This window comes from Macrobrachium nipponense, chromosome 40, assembly GCF_015104395.2.
Source record: "Macrobrachium nipponense isolate FS-2020 chromosome 40, ASM1510439v2, whole genome shotgun sequence".
In the NCBI taxonomy this organism is placed as follows: Eukaryota; Metazoa; Arthropoda; class Malacostraca; order Decapoda; family Palaemonidae; genus Macrobrachium; species Macrobrachium nipponense.
Window position 1 is genome coordinate 27,047,702 of NC_061101.1, and position 25,451 is coordinate 27,073,152.

General features: G+C 36.8%; 1 protein-coding gene across 1 annotated transcript in view; it reads right to left on the reverse strand.

Annotated features, from left to right (window-relative positions):
* LOC135212041 (WD repeat domain phosphoinositide-interacting protein 2-like) overlaps nucleotides 1-25,451 on the reverse strand; it is a gene marked incomplete at its 5' end in the record, with an annotated part of 110,075 nt that overhangs the window by 45,953 nt on the left and 38,671 nt on the right. The window contains 3 exons of the mRNA XM_064245349.1: nucleotides 2,118-2,209; nucleotides 2,679-2,786; nucleotides 24,829-25,002. Of these exons, the coding sequence (XP_064101419.1) occupies nucleotides 2,118-2,209; nucleotides 2,679-2,786; nucleotides 24,829-25,002 (374 nt within the window). The remainder of the gene's footprint in view (nucleotides 1-2,117; nucleotides 2,210-2,678; nucleotides 2,787-24,828; nucleotides 25,003-25,451) is intronic.

Consider the following 25,451-nt stretch of genomic DNA (forward strand, 5'->3'; position numbering starts at 1 on the left):
ATTATTTCAAACTTGGAACATAAGCATAATTATTTTTGTGATAAACCATGACTGCCACACGTTTCCACAAGATATTAAAGATTCAGTTTTCTCATAACAGTAACCAGTTTAGGCTTTTTGAATGCTTCCAAGATCAAATACATCTGTCAAGATAGATATACAGTTTTTCACATTTCAAGAAAATGAGCTGTATGTAAAATCAAGACTGTACAGGCCAGTTCAAACACAAGGTCATCAAAAATGTTGGCATGATTTAAATGTTCTTGTATGAAATATGAAGGCATTCTTCATAGCATTCAGGGTCATACAGATGGTTAAGGTTATTAAATTCTGGCATAGTTGCAATGCTCATGTCGGAATGCTTAAGTGCATGATGTTCTATCGAGGAACAATTTAAGGTGTACTGCAAAATCACCTAAGCACAATATCAAGAACTGTGAGGTTAGGGTCAAGTGAAAGCTAAAGATCACCAAATTTTGGAAAGGTTGAAATGGTCTTACCAAGATTTGTCTGTGAATGAAGTTTAATAAACATAACTTGAACAGTTTCTTTAGAAATGAGCCAAGCACAAAATGGGACGGGCAGTTGGAAAGCTAACATACCCAACACGATATACCCAAGCCATATGCATGGCAACTGCATGAACTTATTCCTTTATTTAAACTACAAAGTGAGTGGTTGATTTAATACTGCAAACTGGCATTACATAAGTTATGATCACTAATGCTGAAAAACACTTTTCATAACACTTTTTCTTCATAAAAACCCTTTACTATAAGTAAGCCAATATTAATGTCCCGAGTGTTTCTAGATCAACAATCTCTTGCCTGTCAAAGAAGGATATAAGAAGATAAGTTTAACATGTTAAAGCCAATGGCAGAGCCAGATTCAAACACCATCATGTCCCTCCTAGTGTTTACATTTATATCCCCAGTGTAAGAAGCCCTCCAAATTGCTTACTGTTCCGGGAATGTACCTCAATGCTTATTATTCTGGGAATGTACCTCACTATATACTACTACTACTATGTACCACTTCTACTACTACTATTATTATTATTACTCACTGTTGTTGTAATACTGTGGCATGGTGATTGTGACTGTACACTGTCAAGCTTCTAGTATTTTGTGGTGGGGAAAAATGAAACTAACAACTCTACTGAAAAACTGTCCTTTAACATTATAGGCAGTCCCTGGTTTGGGGGCTCCATCCCTGGCTGAGTGCTGATGACCAAAATATCAAAGTAATTATGGTAATAAATGGCATTTATGATGCCGTAAGTGTCAATTGGCACCAATAAACTGCTAGACTTTTTATGCACCCCCCCTTGATTTATGGGACATTTTAGTTACCTTATCTCTTTAAGCAAACCTCTATATTTGTTTGGCAAGTGAAATAAGATTTTCAGAATATTTTTCTAAGATAATCCAAATTCAGTTTAGTAATAGTAAAAAGTAATTGTCCTCATCTAAGACCTGCCAACAAAGAGGCCCAATATTTTAATTCAAAATATAAACACCCAGTAAAAAGTAATTGTCCTCATCTAAGACCTGCCAACAAAGAAGCCCAATATTTTAATTCAAAATATAAACACCTTTTCAGACTATGAGAACATACACCTTGCCAGTCTAGACTTCAAAACAACAAATTTTCTTTAAATTAAAGTAAACATAAAAAAGCATGACAACAATGTTCAAAGATTTGAACATCTGCTAATAAATGATTGATTAACTCACTAAATTAAGACAATACAGGTTTATTTCACATGTAATTACTAGAGTTCCATTGATGACTTTTTTTCTTAATTTTCAGTTTAATAGATATTCCTGGAATTTTCTCTGAAGTGGTTTTGATCCATTTAGGAGAATACAGTATTAGCTCTTCTGGTAAAGCAAGTAGGAACATTACAAGAATAGGCCACCCCCAACATATTAACAAGGTTTAATACTGGTTTTTATGCAAGGTACATTTTATATAATCTTTTTCATGATTTAACAATTCCATAGAGAGGAAACTCCAACAAATATGGAGCATGATACAACAAAGCACTTGATAATGCACTTACCTAGGTTCTCATCCTTAAAACTTATGAAAAAAAGACTAGAATGAGAACTTACCTGGTTCTGTTTTCTTAGCAGCCCCAGGATAAGGTCCAGGTATTGCACTACTTTCGCTGCTTGGAGTGCAACTTTCACCACTTCCATCAAGCCTTAAGCAGAATTTACATGATCAAAATAAAGAATTACAAAAATTGAATACAGTATAGCCTTAACAACTGTTAAAATATGCTTACAATACAAGTCAATAAAGCTTTCACTGTCCATTAAAAAATGACCCCACCAATTCCACTTAACATTTTCCAATTACTATCTCTGTGAGGATCACTGGAAAGTTAACAAATGCAGTTGAGAGAGAGAGAGAGAGAGAGAGAGAGAGAGAGAGAGCGAGAGAGAGACGAGAGAGAGACGAGAGAGAGAGAGAGAGAGAGAGAGAGAGAGAGAGAGAGTGTTACACTATATAATTCAATGTACTATTCATGGATGATTCTTATTTAGTATGTATAGGTAAAAACTTAAATATATTCATCTTAAAAGCATTCTAAATCATCTTTATCATCTCAATAATTCTAAACACCAAATGTGAAAAATTCTTAAATCTATAAGATTTTTATCCATTACCTATGTTGTTTTAGTAGAGTACAATCACCACCTTCGACAACATTAAGATTGTAGATGTACAGGTATCCATCTGTAGATGCTACCACCACTCTTGGTTGTTTTTGGATCCTGAAACAATACAAATGAAATAAAATCTGTCTCCTTTCCATTAAAAGCAATTCTCTTTTTGCAACCATACATGCTCATCATCAATGCAAAAGTTTCTCTGCAGTATCCCTTTGACTATTTGCACATTCCTTTTGGTTCCATTTCACCTAACTTTCCAATTTCTTAATTTATTGTCTCATTATCTCTTTCATATTTCATTGCCACATTCAGTATGTGTTATTTGCAATCTAATCTCAAGAGATTCCTACAATGCAAATACGTATGTTATTTTCATGATAAAATGACAAATTTTTAATCAATTTGTATTTTCCATAACTAACAAACCTGAGGTCTCTTAACATTAGGATAATACTAGCGCCAAGCTGGAAAACCAGTAGAATTAATAAAAAAACTTGTGTGATCCAGGGACTATTGGCATCTGTACTGGGTCACAGGGCATTGTAGTTCCCAGAATGCCCTGGGCGTCCCAAGACCTATCAATTACTTTCCTCCCGCCTATAAGAGAGGTCGTGATTACTTTCTAACTCTTTAAAACCTGTTTAGTTTCCCCGTTTAATTTCATAATTTTCCTTTTTTTCTTTCTCTGGGTGATCTGTGTGTGTGTGTGTGTGTGTGTGTGTGTGTGTGTGTGTGTGTGTGTGTGTGTGTGTGTGGTGTGTGTGTGTGTGTGTGTGTGTGTGTGTGTGTGTGAGTGTGTGTGTGTGTGTGATCTGCTAGGTGTGTGTAAGTTTCACATATACGTACTTGCCAAGTAATTACAATCACAGCTATAGTTTCAATGTGCGCAGCAGCTTAAATTGTAAAAATAGCAATAGTGCTTCTATTGTTTTCGTGTAGATGAGTGACCCCACCCACTTTGGGGAACAACAGGTACAACAAAGCAGAAGTGCTCAATTCGTTTGCGCCCTTTTGTCCATGAGAGGGGAGAAGGGAGGGCTTCAATCTGTAATTACTTGTTAAAACCTTCAGTCGTAACAATAGGATAATCTTCTAGCAATAGCTGGAAAACCAGTAAAAACGATTAAAGACTGTAAAACAAGGAACATGTGGCATCTGGCAACTCATCCATATACGGAATGGATGCTTGGTCATCAACCAAGATCGTACCCCAGCAAAATATCAGTCTTTCTTCTACTGCCTTGGAGACCGGAGTTTCGCTTAACTCTTCTTTTCCAAGCTGGTTTTTTTTATAGTAGCCTGTTATAAAAACTCTGGGTACATGGTATCCCCATGTTCCCCTAAGACTCGACACCCTATATCAAGGCAAAGGGATAAGAGAATAGAAGGAATGCTTCCTATGCGTCATCCCCCAATACAGTGCTAGCCACAGACAATGGACCCAGGGTACTACAGTTCTCAAAAACCATTTCCACTTCATGTAAATAAAGTGTCCCAAAAATTGATTTACACTTCCACTATGTGGATTGTAAAATAGAGGAGATAGACAAGTCATGTCTAAAATCTAAGAAGGTAGCGACTGCTCTAATTGTTAAGAAGTCAGAAGTCTGTAGAAATAAGTAGGTAGGAATATATTATAGGAAAATCTACTAGTAGAGTTATGGTAGATGAAGGCGAAGGAGAGGTAGAGAGAGGGGTAGAAACTGAACGCAAAATAGGATGTTTAAAAAATGAAAACTATAAAACTAGCGCCTTTGCCACAACAGAAAAGTGATGAGGCAAGCTGGGAGTGTGAACTTTGACATATCAAGTGGGTGCTTACGATGGATCACAACAACCACTAGGATTCGCCCTTGGGTGGCACCGGAAGCTGTAGGCATTCAATTATGAAAAAGTAGGGTGTTCTCCAGTAGCAAAGAAGGAGGACTCTGAAATATAGAAAGAGGTTCAGACCTCATTTGGAAAGGACAGAAAAGTTAGTTAAGAACCACCTCTGGACGCAAAACATGAGTCGGTTGATACTCCAGTTACCCTGTGTAATTTTGTGTGATTGGACAGTGAATTTGTGTGTGTTATAATAATAATTAAGAAAAACAATGTGGTGTTTAACTTGCCCAGAATCAGATGAAACAAATCCAAGCCAAAACCCTCCTGAGAGAACGTGAATTTAAATGAAAAGAAATTGATAAAATGAATTAAAAAATCTGCAAGACGTCCAGAAACACTTAATTATTCTACAATATATAACAATAAGTTCCCACAAGAGATTCAAACTCAACGCATTGTAGATGAAGAATAAACCCATATAACAAAACTAAAAGAGAAGTAAATACAAACCAAACTACAAAAGAAAAAGACTGAATAATAACAAACAGAAAAACGAAACTAAAACATAAAATAGTGTACAGCGTATGTAGATTCTCAGAGCAAACACCAATGTATAGTGATTAAACACACATACGTACACAAACACAGTGGAAATATAAAAGCGGAGAAGAAAATAAAAAGTACCAACAGACATTTAATTGAATTATCGCTGAAAAGCGGAACGCTAATCACTAAGCGCTATAACAAGAACCAACAAATAACAAAAATTCAAAAGCACAAACTCTACAAATGAAGAGAAGAATTACCGAGCTCAATAACTCGAAGGACAAAGAAAAGGAAAACTCATCGAAGCATAACGAAAAATATCTCTAAGACTGGGCACCCGTCGATGTAGACTCAATAACTTCTTTCGAGCAGAAGGCGAACGAATTCGAGTGGCAGTAACTTACTTCATCGCAGCGACGAAATGCAGTGAGAAACTACGAAGAATAGTGAACGACGGATTTCCACATTCCTAAGCCATATGAACTTGACATTTCATTGTAGCGGGCAAGCAGAAACTTCATCAAGCGCAGCGGAGCCTCATGGGAAACCATTGACTGAATTCTTTAATCAACCTAAGAGCGCTAACCATCGTTACGACAGAGATAGCGCCCAATTCCCCCAAATCGTGCTACACTTCTCCAAACGGCACTGATTGACGGCGCTAAGTGACGACAGCGAAAGAGAGCGGCAGCAAAAGAAAAATTCAACGGGAGCGCGGAAGTGTTCGACGGAAACAGAAATCGATGAAAGAAGAAAAAGTTTGAAGTATCCTAATAGATTAATGTCTGATAATAAATTTAAATAGAATTTTCTCACACCACACAGCATAATGATAATAGTAATGTTTTTATAAAATTAATTTATGATAATCAGTTTTTGAGATAATTTTTTGTCATAAATTTTGTAAGAGAAAATACAGGCAGTCCCCGGGTTATGACGGGAGTTCCGTTCTTGAGACGAGTTATAACCCGAAAATCGTCGTAAGCCGGAACATCATCAAAAATCCTAAGAAAACCTTACTTTTAATGCTTTGGGTGCATTAATAACTATGTAAACTGCATTCTTATTACATTTTGCATAAAAAAACCTTCAAATATCAATTATTTTGCATTTTTGGTGTCATATTTCTTGTGCCAGATCAGCTTTGTAGGTGTCGTAACCCTGGAACATGTGTTGTAACCCTGGAAATAATTTCTGATGAATATAACTGAAAAGTGCCTTAACCTCGGAACGTCGTAAGCCGAACCCGTTGTAACCTGGGGACTACCTGTAATTTTTTTTTCTCCTTTGTTGTTGTGTGATAAATCTAGAACCATACAGATATTTTCATTCAGTTTCACAAAGTGCAGTGGTGTGAAATAAGGAATAATGGCATGTACTAATGTTAATGTTTTTCCAGATTGAAGGAAGAAAACGTTAGATGTAAGCATATAAGAAAATTATATAGGCAAGATAGGGACCACAGACTTCTACCAACATGAACATAATGTAAGTGCAACCATGCATATAATTCTTTTTTTAATTGTATCTAGTCCTGCTGTAGTATGAAATGAATAGAAATTTTCATAAAATTATCACCAGGTTACAACGTAGGAGAACTCCAGACTCGAACCATTTTAGTCTACGCCCAACCCCTGACAGATGATCGAGACTAAATAATCAGACAAATTTTCCCCCACAATGATCGCATAGCGAAAGTCCACCCAGAGTACCGCTTTCGACAGTAGCAAATATACCCACGACTAGTGTGATTGTTTCTAGCCATAACAACAGTACTAACCCATTGCAAGTACCTAGGTATTCTAGAATGGCACAGGCTGCTGTAATAACCCAAGCTACACGCTTTTGCGGTAATGTAGAAAAAGGTCATCCTGAAAAGAATAAATTAGAAGCGTACTCGGTATCGCGGTGGATAGCAGATACCGAAAGTCGGATTTCATCCAGTGGAATTACCGATGAACACAAGAAAATTGATGAAGTTTTTCTCTATGTTAGTTCAGAGAAAGGAGACGCTCATCGGACTCTAAATTCATTCAAGTTTCAAGAAATTAAAACTTTTGCAGAATTTAGGAAAGTCTGTTTTGAAATTTGGGAGCCTATCACGCAGCAAGAGCGATGGTACAATCTCAGTAAGTTTTTACACCAGAAATATGATGGTAATAGAATAGCAAATCTCCATACTGATGTAGAAAATGCCATCCATAACTTAACTACTGATTTAAAGAGAAAAGGAGTAATTATTGGCGATCGCAATGCTTTTAATGATAATGTACGAGATTTAGTGAGTTTAAGGGCGGTATTAAACTACATAGCCCATGGTATAGGATATGACGCTATCGGGGAGGAAGATAAAAGAGTTTTTAAGAAACAAGAACCTAATCCCAAGAGTGATAATCTTACAGCTTTAAAGTTCATGCAAAAGGAATTGTGCAAAAGAGAACTGAATCTAGCAAAAGAATTTACAGGTTTTGTAAATAATGGAAACAAGTAGAAATAGAAATATTTTCCAGAAGGACAGATAGTGTTCCAGACAGATCTAGAAACTTCAACAATAGACAACCAGGGAAACAAGATCCTAGGAATAATCATAAGAACAGTAATGGAAAATTTTTCCAAGCAAACACAGATAGAAGATATAGGCCTCAACAGCATAGGGGAAATCCAAACAATAGTAATCAGAATCAAGGTTCAAACAGGACAAACCATAGTCAGAGTTCAGGAGATAACAGAAGACAAAATAATAGACAAGAACAAAATTGTACAAATTGTGGTTATTCAAGCCACACAACTCAAAATTGTAAGCGACCAAAATATTGTTCCAACTGTAATAGAACAGGTCACCTAATACAGAAATGTTGGTTTAATAATAATCATACAACCAATAATGCTAGTACACCCCAAAATCATAATCAGACGCAGTGACAATTACAGAAAAGGGTAGTACAAAAGAGAACTCCCTTACCACCAGAGAATGAGAATGAAATAAGTCACTGTAGGTAAGGAAGATACATTCAAGTTGCCTTTTGAAGGAAATAGAGAGATAGTATTCTCAGTGAAGGATAAGGAAATATGCCAAGATTTACCTATCATCCAAACAAGAATTAATGGTAAACAATGCTCAATACTTTTAGATACCAGCAGTACAGTAAATATTATAGATAAACAAACCTTAATAAAACATTTAGGCTTTGCAGATTCAGAAATACGAGGTCCTGGTAGAACTATATGAGGAATAGCAGGAAAACAGATTAATGCTTTGGGTAATGTCACACTGAACATACAGATTTTAGACAAAACTTTTAAGGAAGTGTTTGTAGTATTAGAAGAAAGATTTTATCCTACTCAAGCCCTGTTTTCATATAAAGCTCTGTGGAGATGTAGAATAATGTTAGATAGTGGAGAAAATAAAATCAATTTGCAACGCAGAAATAGAGGAAATGTTTGTTTTCAGCTAGAAGAAGGAAAGTCTTGCATAAATCTGATCAATTTACCTAAGTCGAATCTTCTAAAGAAGCGAACGTCCAAGAAACTTAAGATGGATAATAATGCTAGCCCGGGTACCACAGATTTAATGGATAACAGTGAAATAAGTAGTAGAGATAAAATTTTTGAAGAAATGTCCTTAGCCAGGAATAATTCTATGACAGATTGTGCACAAATAAATAACATTAACAATGCAAGCCTTGATACTCAGAGCTCTGAACAAATTATAGCATCTGAATCAATTATTGCATGTGAACATATTGATGAAGATGAATCAGAGATTGATTATGAGCATTCAACAATAGATGAAGATGAATCAGAAAGTGATTGTACATATCTCATAATGGATAAAGGTAAGGAAGAAAAATATATCAATGAAGTCCTGTTATTAGGAAAAATAATGAATTAAATTCAACAATACTATTGGATGAAAGATCAGATGAAATGGATTTCTGTTATTTCTCAGAGATACACGATGACGAAGAAATATGTTTAATTAGTACTGCAGATGACCATACTGTCAGATTTGTGCTTAACAGAGAAGTAGCTTTGTACCGGCAATGTCTAAACAAGGTTTGTCTTAGAGCTACAACAGACGAAGACTTGCATGAAACAGATGTAATGTTAACTAACGAAGACTTACCTGATTTTGTTAGGATGGACAATTCCCTAGTTCACATGAATGGTACTACGTAATTGCGAGACGTATGTCCAGAATTACTCGGACAAAAGACTATTACTAAGGTTTGGTATAGAGTTTTGTACAGGAATTGTGGTGGATAATCCTTTACTAACACTAGATGAAAAAGCATTCTTCTCTTGCACAGAACAAGGTTCATTTTTAGATAAAGAAGTAAATAAAAGACTTTCCTCAGAATAGAGATAAATTAACACAAATATTGGAGAGGTATAGAAATGTAATTGCTTTAGAAGGAGATAAGTTAGGAAGAACAGATACTTTGCAGCATAAGATTTTAATACAAGATGGAACTAAACCATTCTATATACCTAACTATAAGTTGCCAATGAGTCAACGACCGATTGTAGATCAGTTAACCCTTAAACGCCGACAGGACGTATTTTACGTCGACATTTGTTGTCTCTCAGGTGCCGACTGGACGTATTTTACGTCGACATACAAAAGTTTTTTTAAAAATTCACGGAAAAATACTTTTAGGCCTACCAGCCGAAAACTCTTGAATCACGCGCCTTGGGGGATGCTGGGAGTTCACGGATCAAGGTGTTGTTTTGTTTACAATTGTTACGCAGGCGCGCAAGCGCGAATTTCTTTCTTGCCGCACTAAAAAGTATCTGTGACACATCTCGGAAATTATTTTGTCACTTTGACATAATTTTTTTACCATTTTAAATTAGCCGTTACATGGAGTATTATATATGAAAATGTGCGCATTTTTATGTAGAATACAACAAAAAAATACTCATGATTGTAGCTTTTATCAGTTTTGAGATATTTTCATATAAATAACGATAAGTGCCAAAATTTCAACCTTCGGTCAACTTTGACTCTACCGAAATGGTCGAAAAACGCAATTGTAAGCTAAAACTCTTATATTTTAGTAATATTCAATCATTTACCTTAATTTTGCAACTAATTGGAAGTCTCTAGCACAATATTTCGATTTATGGTGAATTTATGAAAAAAATAACATTTTCTTTACGTCCGCGCGGTAACTCTTCCGAAAAAATCATACGTGCGATTGGAGTAATGTTTGCTCCATTTTAAATTAGCCGTTACATAAAGTTTTATATATGAATATGTGCGCAATTTCATGTATAATACAACAACAAATATTTGAAGGTTGTAGCTTTTCTCATTTTTGAAATATTTGCATATAAATCATGATAAATAGAAAAAAACCCACGTTCGGTCAAATTTGACTCTACCGAAATGGTCGAAAAACGCAATTGTAAGATAAAACTCTTACAGTCTAGTAATATTCAGTCATTTATCGTCATCGTGAAACAAATTCAAAGTCTCTAGCACAATATTTAAATTTATGGTGAATTTTAAAAAAAAACTTTCCTTCCCTCCGCGCGCGGATTCCCCGCCACAAATCTCCGAAATGCGTAAGTCCCATTCTCGGAATATTTGCTCCGTTTCATATTAGGCATTTCATAGAGTTTATATATGAATATGTGCGCAATTTCATGTAAAATAAAACGAAAAATATTTGAAAGTTGTAACTTTATTTATTTCCGAAAAAATTGCATATAAAAAAATATATATAAAAAAAATTAGACATTCGGTCAACTTTAACTCGTCAGATATGGTCAAAAACTGCATTTGTAAGCTAATATTCTTACATTATAGTAATATTCAATCATTTGTCTTCATTTTGAAAGAAATTTTAAGTCTCTAGGACAATATGTAGATTTATGGTGAATTTTTGAAAAAAATATTTGTTTACGTCCGCGCATTACGAATTCATGCATTATTTTGTGAATTTTTGAAAAAAATATTTGTTTACGTCCGCACATTACGAATTCATGCATTATTTTGTGATAAATTTTTCTCTGGTTTGTTGCTTTTATTCGTTTTATTTTACAATAGCTGTTATTATACCAAAAATGATCGCAATTTAGTGTACATTACAACGAAAAAAAGTAACTTGTTACCTTTAACCATTTTGCGCACAGCACGATTTGAATACAATTATATATGAAATTTCGTTTTTGCGCTATCATATATCGCATTATTTATATATGATAATGATAATTTTTTTTCATTTCTGATGGTTGCATACTAAATTTCAAGCAATGACAAAAAAAGGAGCCAAAAATGAACTCTTAATCTTGAAAACTAAGCGCGCTGTGATTTTTTGAAAAAAATATTTTTTCCGCTTCCGCGCTCACTCTGAAACGTCTCCGGCACACGGGAGACATTTTTTTTTTACCGCTTCGGCGTTTAAGGGTTAATTGACGAAATGAAGAATGATGGAGTAGTAGTACCTTCTAAATCACCATATAATTCACCTCTCTTGTTAGTTCCAAAGAAAGATGGCAGTTGGAGAATGGTAATAGATTATCGGAAATTAAATTCACACACCATCCCAGATAGAATGCCAATGCCTGTCATAAATGATATGTTAGCTCAATTAGGTGGAGCAAAAATATCTACGTCATTAGACTTGCTCAGTGGATATTGGCAGGTACCTTTAGATGACGAGTCCGAGCCTTTGACAACTTTTAGTACTCATAAGGAAAATTTACAGTTAAAAGTCATGCCCTTTGGTCTTACATCAGCCCCATTAACCTTTACTCGATTGATGCTCCAAATCTTAGGAGATATAGAGGACGTTTCAGTGTATCTAGATGATGTAGTCATTTCTAGTAAGGACTTGGATAGTCACCTTAAGACATTAGAAATAATGTTAGAAAGACTGAAGAGTGCAGGATTCATTAGAGTATTTAGGACATGTCATCAGTGAAATTGGACTGTGTATGCAGGAAGGTAAAATAAAGGCAATTGTAGCATATCCAGCTCCAAATAACTTGAAAGCCTTGAGAAGATTTTTAGGAATGGTAGGTTATTACCGACCTTTTATTAAAAGGATTTGCCACTATAGCCAAACCTTTAACAGATTTAACTAAGAGGGATGTATCTTATGAATGGAAGGCAAAACATGAAAGGGCTTTCCAAACACTCAAGGAAATGAGGAAAAGAAATCCAATTTTAGTTTACCCAGATTTTTCAAAACAATTTTACTTAGCCTGCGATGATTCCAGTACAGGTGTAGGTGCAGTATTAATGCAACCAGGAAAAACAAGAATGAGAGCAGTATAATATGCAAGTAGAGTTTTGAATGCTGCAGAAAGAAATTAATAGCACTACCGAGCGAGAGTGCTTAGCTCATATTGGGGATTATGAAAGTTTAGGCATATTATGCTAGGACATAAAGTCAATGTGCTTACAGATCACAAACCCATTTGTGATCTACTTAAGAAAAGAGCTTTCACAAATAATATGAAATTTAACAGATGGTTTATAAGTGTCTTAGAATTTGCCGCAGAGTTTAGATATACAGTGGACCCCCCGTATTCGCGTTCTCCAGATTCGCGGACTCACACATTCGCGGATTTCTCTCGGGAACGTTTCCCTGCATTATTCGCGGAAAATTCGCGCATTCGCGGTATTTTTCTATGATAAATATCCACAAATTCCTGGTTTTTTTGATGAATTTCATCATAAAATGCACTTTTTGTGATAAAACTATTAAAAAAACCATGTATGAAAATTTTTAGTGGGTTTTCTTGAGTTTTAACTAACAAAATAGGCTGTTTTTAGCATTTTTATAGGGGTTCCAAACATTCGCGGGTTCTAACTATTCACGGGGGGGTCTGGTACGCATCCCACGCGAATACGGGGGACCACTGTATCCCAGGTAGATATAACACTATAGCAGATGCATTGTCAAGACCACAAAAAGAGACTGAGAAATAAATCACAACTAATACTTTCTGCTTTAGTTATCTGATCATAGATCTAGATTTGGAAAGAGTTCAGACTGAACAACAAAAGGATGCTAACATTAGAAAAATAATGGGTAAATAATGCAAAATGAGGATAATCAGTCTGAATTTCAGTTAATAAATGGAATTTTATATAGAACACCAGAAGAACCGAATGCTTGTTCACGTTTGTATGTACCTGACACACTAACCCAAGAAGTTTTAGAACTAACACACTCTTACAAGTTGTCAGGACATCCTGGAATAAAGAAAACATGTAGAACGGTCACTAGAAACTATTTTTGGCCTAATTGCAATGAAGATGTTAAGAGATTTGTTGAGAATTGTCATATCTGTAACGTACACAAGGGTAACGTAAATGTAAAGGCCCCTCCTGAGAAATATCCATCAGAATTAACTCCATTTCAAGTAGTTTCAATGGATTTTGTAGGTCCATTTCCAAACCCAACTAGAGATCATTCCAGTAAGAAATAGAGAAGCAACCACTGTAGCAGAAGGTCTGAAATCTAGAATAATTACTAGACATTCATGTCCTCAAACACTATTATCTGATAATGCAGGAGAATGTACTAGTGACATTTAAAAGAAATTGTGTGTTTTATGAAATTAAAAAGTGTCAGATTACAGCTTATAAACCAGGCTCTAATGGAGCAGTTGAGAGAACAAATCGTAAGATAAAGGATGTACTGAAAACTTTGGTGACTCCACAGACTGAAGATTGGGACTTAACTCTTGAAGACGTACAGCCCACCATTAATAACACTGTAAATGAATCTGTTGGAGAAACCCCACACTTTTTGTTATATGGCTATCAGAAAAGAATGCCAAATAATCTTTTAGACGATGCAACTCCACCCAGACATACTTATAATTACGAAGACTATGTTGCATGGAAGATGAGAAGGACTTTCGAGACAGTTAAAGGTACCAGGGCTCGATTAAAGGAGCTACATCAAAAGTCTAGTAAGTACTACAATCAAAAATCCACAGTTCCAGATTTAAAAAATAGCACAACAAGTATATGTGCTTAACCATAGAATTGAAGGACCTAATGTTAAAGTGAGTCCTAAATTCCAATGTCCATATAGAGTAATAGAAAGGTTAAAGTTAAATAAATTTAACCTAATGCATAAATCAACTTCAAATGAAACTGTTGCACATTGGAACCATATTAAAGTAGTACATTCCGACATTTGGTCAGAAGAACATTTAAAAGAATTTAAAGATTTAAAGGAGTCAAGTAGTGAAGAAAACGGTAACTTAAATGCTTCCCATACTTCATCAGCATTAGTGGCTCTGATATACAATTTAAGGAAAAGATAGGACCTAGTGCAACAGGTCAATAACATTGTTGTATAAGGTTTACTGCTTAGAATGTATTTTGCAGGAAATGGATTTCACTATGGCTCATGGTGAGTCATATCTGCATCTCCCTCTTGCAAATCAAGAAGGGAGCAATCTTAAAGGATCACGGTCAAGTCAAGATGATACACGATACACGATATTGCAGTAGTAAAGATTAACATAACCACCATGGATTAGCAACAAGAACAATTGAGGGAACTACTTAATGAGTTTGAAAGTGTCATAAATAGTAACCAAAATAGTACTAATACAGTTTTGTTGAAACTCAGAAATGATATCAGCCAGGTTTTACCTAAGAGAATTAGGAAACGTTTACTTCTTCCATTTATAGGTACAGCATTAAACACTTTGTTTGGTGTGGCCACCGATACTGATATAGATAAAGATAGAGCTAGAATAGAAAAGTTAGAGATGTGGGCAGCTGAACGAGGTACCATTATGAACAAGGTAATTGATGCGGCTAACAAAAACCAAGAATTGATTAATAAACTGAAGAACTTTGTTAACAGTGTAGCTCAAAATATTACAACAGAAATAAATGAATTACATAGGTCTAAACTTGTGAACCAGTTAATGTTTGAAACAAGAGTCATTTTTGCTAAACTATAAGGAACTTCTGAATGCTATGATGATGCCTACAAAGAACATTTTATCACGATACCTTATCAGTCCTAGTGAGTTAAACCTCATTATAGAAAGGTGTATGTTAGATCACCACTTCAAGCTGCTTGTGCCCGATGTCCTTACTTATTAAAGTTTAATAACAGTTAAAAAGGTTTCTGATCACATTGTTTTAGTTATACCATTTAACAATAATGAAGTTAATAACTTGATATCCGTTTACCCTTTCCCAATGTTAGTACATAAAAAGTCAATTGTTTTGAACCAGGACATGGTACATTTTGCATTGCAACAGAATTCCCTCCTTTTAGTACAACTAAGTAACAAAGATTTTGACGATTGTATCATGCTTGAAGCCAACGAGTTTGTTTGTTTATATACAGAGTTTTTATGAGCCACTTAAGTTGTATTGCAGAGATTATTTAATTAATCACAGAAATGGTGAGAATAACTGTGAGTATGTCCCTTACAATCATGAATTCAAAGCTCAAATACTGTATGATGAGTTAGCAGTTTTCACAAAATCAAGTAACAGCTAAAGTCACTTGCAAAAATAATCAATGACAAATAATGTTTAATAACATCAAATCCTTTGTGACATCTTGTGAAGTATTTATTTTGAATTATTTATACTACAAACCTACCATTTTTGCTACCTATACATTGAATTTATCTAGCCACATAAATAATTTTGAAAATGTCAAGAATTTCAAATTGTCCAAACTTGAATTAGAGTCATTCAGCAAATTTGAAGAAGCTAACCATTTTTTCCATGTGTACAAGACTGACATTTCCCCCATCACGTCAATGGTAAATGTTGTTTTGTTAGTACTAACCATACTAGCTTTCATATGCATTGTCAGAGTGTTAGTTATTAACAAGCTCAACACTATTAAGACTTTGCTTAATAATTAGTCTTCAGGTAACTGATGTTCTAACATTGTTGTACATATTGCCAATTGTGATTATTTTCAATATTATGTTTTTTATGTATAAGTACTTTTTGAGAAACTTTGCTATGTTTTGGGTATTGAGGCCAATGCCAGAAGGTGGCTGAGTAAATGTTAAGAAGGCAGAAGTCTGTAGAAATAAGTAGGTAGGTATATATTAGATAGGAAAATCTACTAGTGGAGTTATGGTAGATGAAGGTGAAGGAGAGGTAGAGAGAGGGGTAGAAACTGAACGCAAAATAGGATGTTTAAAAAGTGAGAACCATAAAACCAGCGCCTTCGCCACATCAGAAAAGTGATGAGGCAAGCTGGGAGTGTTAACTTTGACACATCAAGTGGGTGGTTACAATGGATCACGACAACCACTAGGATTCGCCCTGGGGTGGCACCGGAAGCTGTAGGTGCTCAAGAGTAACCAATTATGAAAAAGTAGGGTGTTCTTCAGTAGCAAAGAAGGAGGACTCTGAAATTCAGAAAGAGGTTCAGACCTCATTTGGAAAGGACAGAAAAGTTAGTTAGGAACCACCTCTGGACGCAAAACATGTGTCGGTTGATACTCCGGTTACCGTGTAAATTTGTGTGTGATTGGACGGTGAATTTGTGTGTGTTATAATAATAATTAAGAAAAACAGTGAATTTGTGTGTTATAATAATAATTAAGAAAAACAATGTGGTGTTTAACTTGCCCAGAATCCAATGAAACAAATCCAAGCCAAAACCCTCCTGAGAGAACGTGAATTTAAATGAAAAGAAATTGATAAAATGAATTAAGAAATCTGCAAGACGTCCAGAAACAATTATTCTACAATTTATAACAATAAGTTCCCACAAGAGATTCAAACTCAACGCATTGTAGATGAAGAATAAACTCATATAACAAAACTAAAAGAGAAGCAAATACAAACCAAACTACAAAAGAAAAAGACTGAATAATAACAAACAGAAAAATGAAACTAAAACATAATCTTGAGAACTTTAACCTTAAAAAAAATGATATTGTTATGATACAATAAAGTTTTATACATACTTACCTGGCAGATATATACAATTAAATGGCCCACCCAGCCTCCCCTCAGGAGACAGCTGGAAGAAAAAATATGAATTAGAAAACGGGTATGGTTCCTATTCCCGCCACCCAGCGGCGGGGGGGGTAGATCACCTGACCTACCTGCCGCGTGTGCCGCGAAATTCGAATTTCTGTCGGGGACGACGGAGTAATAGCTATGTATATATCTGCCAGGTAAGTATGTATAAAACTTTATTGTATCATAACAATATCATTTTTATACATTCAACTTACCCGTCAGATATATACATAGCTGATTCACACCATTGGTGGAGGGTAAAAGACAGCTATTACTGAATATACAGGTAAACAACATACGTTGTAGGTAATAAATAAATAAAACCTTGGTTCCTATGTGTTTAGACGAAGGGTCGACTTCCTAGCTATTGCTAGTAGTCTGCTTCGTCTCAAGAGCCTCAGCGAGGATGTGACCTATGGCTAAGAGTTCTTGTAGATCTGTCAATGGGGTCTTATCCACTTACTTGACAGAATCTAGTGGTCATTTGTCAATGGGGTCTTATCCACTTACATGACAATACACCAATGCCTATTGGCATAATTTAAGGAGCACAACACCGATCCCGATCACCTGATCCTAACACGAGGGTTTGTGCTTAATTTGAAATGAGCTATCCCCAAACTCATTTCAAATAACCCCAGAAAATAATACACTTATGTTAAAAAAAAAATACAAATAAAAAAAATAAAATTTTTAATTCACTAGTTAAGGATCAGTGTCGTCTCCCTATCCCAGCAACGCATCCGTGGACACGTAAAACAGAGAGAGAAGGATCTCTCATAGGCCCACTTGATCTCCTTCGTGCAAAGAAAAGTCAACACAGAGTTGCATCTCCCGTTATTACAGCTAATATGTCTCTCATGACATATTGTTATGGAAAGAACAAGAATTGTTAAAAGCCCGCACTTCAAGCGCTTTTAATTCTTAGCTGTTTGAAGGAATCATCAAGTTACTCAAGAAGTGCTTTAGAGATTCCACTGTTCCAAAGAAGACCAGGGCTTTCTTTGAAATAGATCTCTTCTGGATGAAGCCCAGAGCCTGGCTTGCGCCTGGCTGGCGCTTCGCGCCTGCCTGGTGCCTCGCGCCAGTCTGGCGCCTCGCGCCTGGCTGGTGCCTCGCGCCTGGCTGGCGCCTTGCGCCTGCCTGGCGTCTCGCGCCTGGCTGGCGCCTCGCGCCTGGCTGTCGCCATCGCTTGCTTTGGCCTGGCGCCTCGCGTCTGGTCTGCTCCTCTCCACGCCTGGCTGACTCTCCCCACTTGCTGGAGATTCGAGCTTGTTAAGAGTCTCGATGAAAACTGGCGATGTCCACCTCGGACACTATTTGCCTGATTTATTCGCCTCTAGCGCATCTGCGCCAGATTGGAGGCCTACTCCTTCTCCTCATCAGACAATGACAGTGTTTATTTGGACTGTCTTGCTTTGGCGTCTTTACTGTTTGTTGGCATTTGGGCCGCCTGATTGGCGCTACATTGTCCGAAAGTCTGAACATCCACAATCGTTTATCAGGAGAATGGAAAAGGGTGTAAGAAATTCTTTCACTTTGAGCTTATGGCCTCCGTAACAAGGGGAGGTAATTTTAGTCAGCTACATCCAGTAGACGATAGGAAATCTAATAGTCCGAGAGACCAGTCTTCCTCCGAGGAGGATCATACTTGATACTTCCGTTGCTAACGAGCACTCTTCCTACATGTTGATGAGTTCTCTTGTTGCAAAATCTTCCCTATCCTTGCACGAAGGCAGGGAAAGAGCCTGGAAGTCTAAGGAGATTCTGAGCTGAAATTGGGAGGATTCCTGATTTCTAGCTCTTTAAATATCTCTTCGAACCTTCTGGGAAGTGGTTTTTTAAGCCCTCATCGTATTCCAAAGACTCTGTCAGCAAACGTTTAAACCTTATCTTCTTTTTTAGATGAGAACGTAAATACATTGCCTGGACAACGAATCCTTTATCTGAAAGCGTTGATCCAGGAATAAAAGGTTTTAGTTCTTTCGCCAAACATACCATGCTGGCAGGAACCCATTGCCTAGTCTTTCTAGAATTTGATTCCAGATTCCAAGCCCAAAATTTCACTCGTCCTTTTGGTCGTTTAGTACCAAGAGAAACATTGATGAGGAGCAGTTCCATCTTGTCAGAACACGGAATCTGAGGCCCAAATAGGATCCCATTGTAATTATAAGATCTCCTAGTCTTGTCGTATAGAGGTATTGTATAAGATCCCGAAGATCTTAATGCTCTGCTATCTCCAATTCCCTTTATAGAGACAGAGTATAGCCTTTTACTGCGTTCTTTGATAGCAGAAATATACAAAGGTGATTCTTCCCTCTGAAAGGGAAGAAAAAACCGCTATGTGGTTCACAGAGGTATCGGAAGAGGACAGTTTCCTCATTCCCTCTAGCACGATCTGCAGTAATCAAATATCTTATTCATGACTACTGTCATTTACCTTGAAACATCCTCTCATTCATGTCCACTTCTGGTCAGTCTGCACGCAGACAGACTCAGAGTGGAGAGGTTGTTAAGGTCCATTTAAAATAGATGCTGAAAGAATATTCAGACTGTCTTGGAAAGACTTCCAAAACTTGCTGTGAGAAGAACGTGACCTCTGTGAAATCCAACCTCTCTAAGTCTAAAATGAGGCATAACGTATTATCCTCTCTTTCTTTGACGCCCTTTGTCTTACATTCTGTAAAGAGTTTATATTTTAGGGGAAAAGGACTAAATTTTATTCCCCTTTCTATAAAATAAAGATGGTGTAGATTGCTACCTCTCTCTTATATTCTTTCTTCCCGTCCTCGTGCCTGGGCAACGAGAGAATGGAAAATTCTATCATCGTTATTCAGCAAAACAACAAATTATTATTATCCTATTCTCCTAATAAATGATCCAGGATCGAGGAGAATCATTCAAGATTCCTATCCTAGGACATCAGGCCGTAATGTACGGTTCAAATACTTGAAAAAGCCTCTCACCCAATACTGAGAGCTCTTACGAGTCTTTTCCAGTACCAAAACATTACAAGGTCTCCCTTGTTATATGTTTACATAGGAGTAGGATAATATAACATCCTGTTAATAACAATGAAAGAGAAAGAGGAGCTGCATGGTTCAAGGGACTAGCCGAAACGTGCAATAAAAAAGGGGTTGCCAAGGTCTTTCTAAAACCTGCACCCAGATTAACTTATGAGTCCGATATATTTTCTATCACTTGTCTCATAAGGTTGAGGAAAGCGAGAGACTTCTAAAGATATCGGTTCTCTTCACCATGTAAAGGTCTATAAAGCAGAGGAACCCACTTATCCTGACACGTACTACGTTCGCCTGTGCGATATCTAGAATAATTGTCAGTAGAGGGTTGATCTGGCAAAGAAAGTTTCTCCCAAAACAACTCATCTTGCCAGGAAAAAAGTCGCTCACGCGACCACTATATCACCTGACATGAGAAGTCTGTTCTTGTTAGAGACTTCCGCAATTTCAGTTAATCCTGACAAGGGCCACGGCCGCCTGTGCGATAACTTGTGTCCCTGTCAGGAAAAAACTGATCTTGTGTCAGTTCTCAAAGAGGAAACTCATGGAAAGTCTATCTCCAAATACTGAGAAATTGGAGATCCTGATGTCTTGCGCCTGGTTGGCGCCTCGCTCCTGGGAGGCGTCACGCTTCTGGCTGGCGTCTCGCGCCTCGCAGCGTCCTTGCGCTTGCCTGGTGCCTCGCTCCTGGGAGGTCGTCACGCTTCTGGCTGCGTCTCCGCGCTCGCAGCGTCCTCGCGCTTGCCTGGCGCCTCGTTCCTGGGAGGCGTCACGCTTTTGGCTGGCGTCTCGCGCCTCGCAGCGTCCTCGCGCTTGCCTGGCGCCTCGCTCCTGGGAGGCGTCACGCTTTTGGCTGGCGTCTCGCGCCTCGCTCCTGGGAGGCGTCACGCTTCTGGCCCATTACTTGCAACCGTGGTCAGGAAATCTCGATATTAAAATAAGAAGAGGTGCTGTAAGAATCCTATAATTTTACAGTACTTACATAGTTGGATTTTTCTTCTCAATTTTCCTCTAATTCAAGTATATCGGAAGGGGAATTATTCTTTCCTCGGTTAATTCTTCCGTATCCCCCCCCCCCCTTTTTTCCTGAACGAGAAATATTTTGGCTGGTGCTCTTCGCTTATTGCACCAGGCTGGCGCCTCCTACTAATTATCTTTATATTATGTGCCAGAACATCTGTGTCTTTATGGTACCCGACATCCTTTCATATGTTAATTCCGTTCTTATTATGAAAAACTATTATATACGTAGTATAATCCATTCAGGGAAAACATTTCCCACTAAAAGAATGTTTCCCATTCGACTCATACAACTTCTGCGCAATATCCGATTCTAAATACGGTTGTGTCGTTTCTCGAAAGACTTAACCATAGCGTAGTCTTGAAGTGAATCTCTATTACATCTCTCTTCTCACTAAGTATGTACTCTAATAAGACATGCTTTCGTAAGTATGAGTGCATTAAATAATATAATGTTCTGCTGCATTAGAATCCTTTAATCATGTTATCTACGGTAAACAGCATTGAAAGGTTGTAATATCTTTCTTATTGAAAGCTTCCTAACAAAAGGCAGACAATATTTATTTATGACAGCTTCAGTATTCCCTCAATCCGAGGCTAAGACCACGATTGTAGGGAAGAGATACGGTTAGTTATCCCATTCCGCAGGAGAGAGAGCTGTAACCGACCGCTCACGACTGAGAACAACATGGTACTGCCGCTGGTCTCTCTCTCAATTCAAAGCGAAAGCAGTCTTCGAAAGCCGACTGGCCTTCCATTTCCAGAGTTGCCAGTTACTCCATTAAATAAAGGAATCTTATAAAATTTTTATCGAGCTTCAGGAAGTTTTATATAAGCATAATTAAGCGAACGAGACTTCGACAAGTCTAGAAACTAAATAGGTGTCGTCTAAACAATCCTTTTAAACAATTTCTTCCTAGGAAAGTCCTAGAAGGGTACTGGTAATTCATGGAAACCTCTTCTAACACGAAGAAAAATTTTGGTTTCTATCCTACTCTCAATTCACCAATAAAGATATGCTTCTCCGATCACTTCTCGAAGACACGGAAGCATCATATAACTCATACTCTAGCGTAATAGAATACTCTATAATACTGTTACATTAAGGTAAACCGTATTAATTTAGGAAATTTTGTAAGGATTTCACTTGACCATTATAGCATAAATTTCGGTATGTGAGTATGCCTTGCCATACCGTAGCCTAAGGCGATTTGTCCTAAGCATGGTAGTAGCTAGAAGCTTAAAAGTCATACATATATGCTTGATCACTCAACGAGATCCATATAATTCATTCGATTGACAAATAATCTAAATCGTTCTAATCAGAATAGATCTATATCTAAAAATGCACCGATGGGGAATCTTATGTTGAAATAACAATTTCATACCCCCATGGGAAAGCGTTCTCGTCTAGTTGCGAAAAAATGTTCGAACAATGACTTTATCACAAATGTTATCGAATGATCTCTAATATTAGAAGGCGCTAAATCGTCGCCTGAATCGAAAGGTGGATCAATTAAGTCATTCTCATTTGAATAATTCTACCAGAAGGCATTATACGGGGATCTTCGTCAAATTCATTCATTCGAAGTTCTCCTATCCATCATGGAACAGTAGGCATAAAAAGGAAGAAACACTGTTTTAGGATGCCTTTCCAATGGCTATCCCTGGCAGTCTGGGACGCTCTACAGAACCTGCCGAGGGGACGCCTGACTGGTGGGGATTCTCTGAAACCTCCTTACGGTTTTCGCATTCCTTCTCCTCTGGGCCTTGTGAGCTTGGAAGAGGTCTAGACCTGAGAGCGAGACAGAGCCGATCAGACGCACCCTCCATTGTAATGGGGGAACACTATATTCACTTCTTACGTTCTAAGAGTTCGCATTTGAACTATATCCAAAGTCTACAATTTGCAAATATGATATTGTAGATTCTGCGGAGTAAGAAGGTGATGAGGATGCAACAACTACTAGTACTGTTACTACTACAATTGCTCGTTAACACAAGAGCTAATAAAGCTTCTAAAGGATAGTTACTTTTCTGACTTCCCCAACTAGGAAGAAAGATATACATTTCTCAATCAAATCTAACACTTATTTGTATTAATGAATAAATATAAGTAATTCCCTTTCGTGAAAGTGCATGAATGTCTACCGAAAACTTCGGTAGTTACACGTCACTAATCTTCGAAATTTTCGAAGTTAATATTATCAAAAAGTTAACAAAAGCGTATGCCGAACCAAAGATCCATTACTTCCCTGTAAAAGTTAGCCCAGACGATCGATGGCGATGAAACACGAAAATCCATCAGGAGGAACTGCAAACGTTGTTTACATACCAAGCGACAGAAAAAATATGAATTAGAAAACGGGTATGGTTCCTATTCCCGCCACCCAGCGGCGGGGGGGGTAGATCACCTGACCTACCTGCCGCGTGTGCCGCGAAATTCGAATTTCTGTCGGGGACGACAGAGTAATAGCTATGTATATATCTGACGGGTAAGTTGAATGTATAAAAAGGTAAAATGTTCTCTCAAATCCTTGAATGTTCCTCAGTAACAAGGGCCTTTAAAAAGAATGACAATGCATATCGAAGTTTACGGGAGTTCATCCATGTCATTGATGAACCATATTCTATAGTCATTAGCAGCTTGAACTTTGTTTTCTCAGCTTCAGCTACAACTTGCAGCTTAAATTTAGCAATATATTTCCTTGCTGATCTTTTCTCCATAGCAAATATAAAGGTATAGTAATGTAAAAATATATCAGTCCTATTCTACTTAACGTCATTTGTAACACAACAATGGTAAATTTTTACTATCATACGATGGTTGAAATGTAAGCAAAACACCTGTCTTTTGTTTGGTTGTTTATGGCTGTATGCATTTACAAGAGTATAACGTTACTAACGATATATTTATCTTTCCGTTTTACTTTTTTAAATTATCTAACTAGAAGATGAGATAGATAAAGAGATGAAGGAAAAGAGGCTAGTCTACTGCAATTTGGTCTCTCAAAAAATGACAAATTTTTAATCAATTTGTATTTTTCATAGCGAAAAAGCCTTCAGTCTTCTATCACCAGTTGGAAACCGGATAAAAAACAATCAAAGATTGTAAAGCAAGGAATCTGTGGCATCTAGTAAAATGAGATACATGGTAAAAATGTATGGTACAGAGAGAGAGAGAGAGAGAAGAGAGAGAGAGAGAGAGAGAGAGAGAGAGAGAGAGAGAGAGAGATTCTGAAAATGTAAACATTACAAATGGCTGGACGATCGGTTTTTTATACATACTATTATGATGATAATAGATCCATATAATACAATAAAAATGGATTCTGTAAGAGAAATAATGTTTTACATTAATACAGTATTAATACTTTTAAATTAGAAAATCACTGTAACATGCACTACATACATATCCATGGACTCATTTGTGTCATGAACTTCATGGAATTTTGACATGTAGCTGTAAGCCATATATCTTTAAGGGTAATGTTATAAGATAATTTTTTAAATGACACTGAAGTGTTTTAGGATTACCGACTTAACATGGATGGTTGTGGTCCTTAACCTGCACGATTATGGGGGATATACTGTAGTAATTTTACACGTTGCATTACCATCTGCTGTACAGTTGCAACAAAATTCATCAAAGCTAAATTCTGTAACTTCATGTAATAATTTCTTAGTAGTACTTTCCCAAGTTCACTACTCAAAGCAAAGAAATAAAAATACTTACGTGGTAATGGCACAAACATTCCGAACTCCCTGAAAAGGTAGAGTGATGGTTGCAAAGGCTCTGCCCTGACTTAACATGTCTGTGACAGGAGCAGGTAGGTAACTCGCAGATGCCGTCACAGCCTTACTCATCCACCCCATGAGGCCTTGCTGTTCTTCAACTACCACTCTTTGCCTGGATAATGAACACAATAGTTTATATTGTCAATATACTTGGTTAAAAAGAATTTTGATAAAAAATTACATTTTTACATGATAAATAATTTTATAAAATCAAAACCATAATAATCATTAGTTGGAGTGAGGTTATTACAGCCAAGATAAATATTTTTCTGATGAACCCAATGCTATTTCCTCCTCACAGTATCTCACACAATTAAGGAGTGAGACTGACAGCTTGGGAGGCAGACACAACGTAAAATTAAGGTTTTAAAATTAAAAGAAGTACAAATTAAGGTTTAAAATTAAAAGAAGTACAAACATTATTTGTAAACTTCATATACCCCTATATATATTATCAAAATAAAAGCATCTTACACTAATACATTATCATTGTTAAAAGGATGATACAGATAAAAACACCATATCTGAAAGCTTACATGACCCCTAAGGTCAACACAGCAC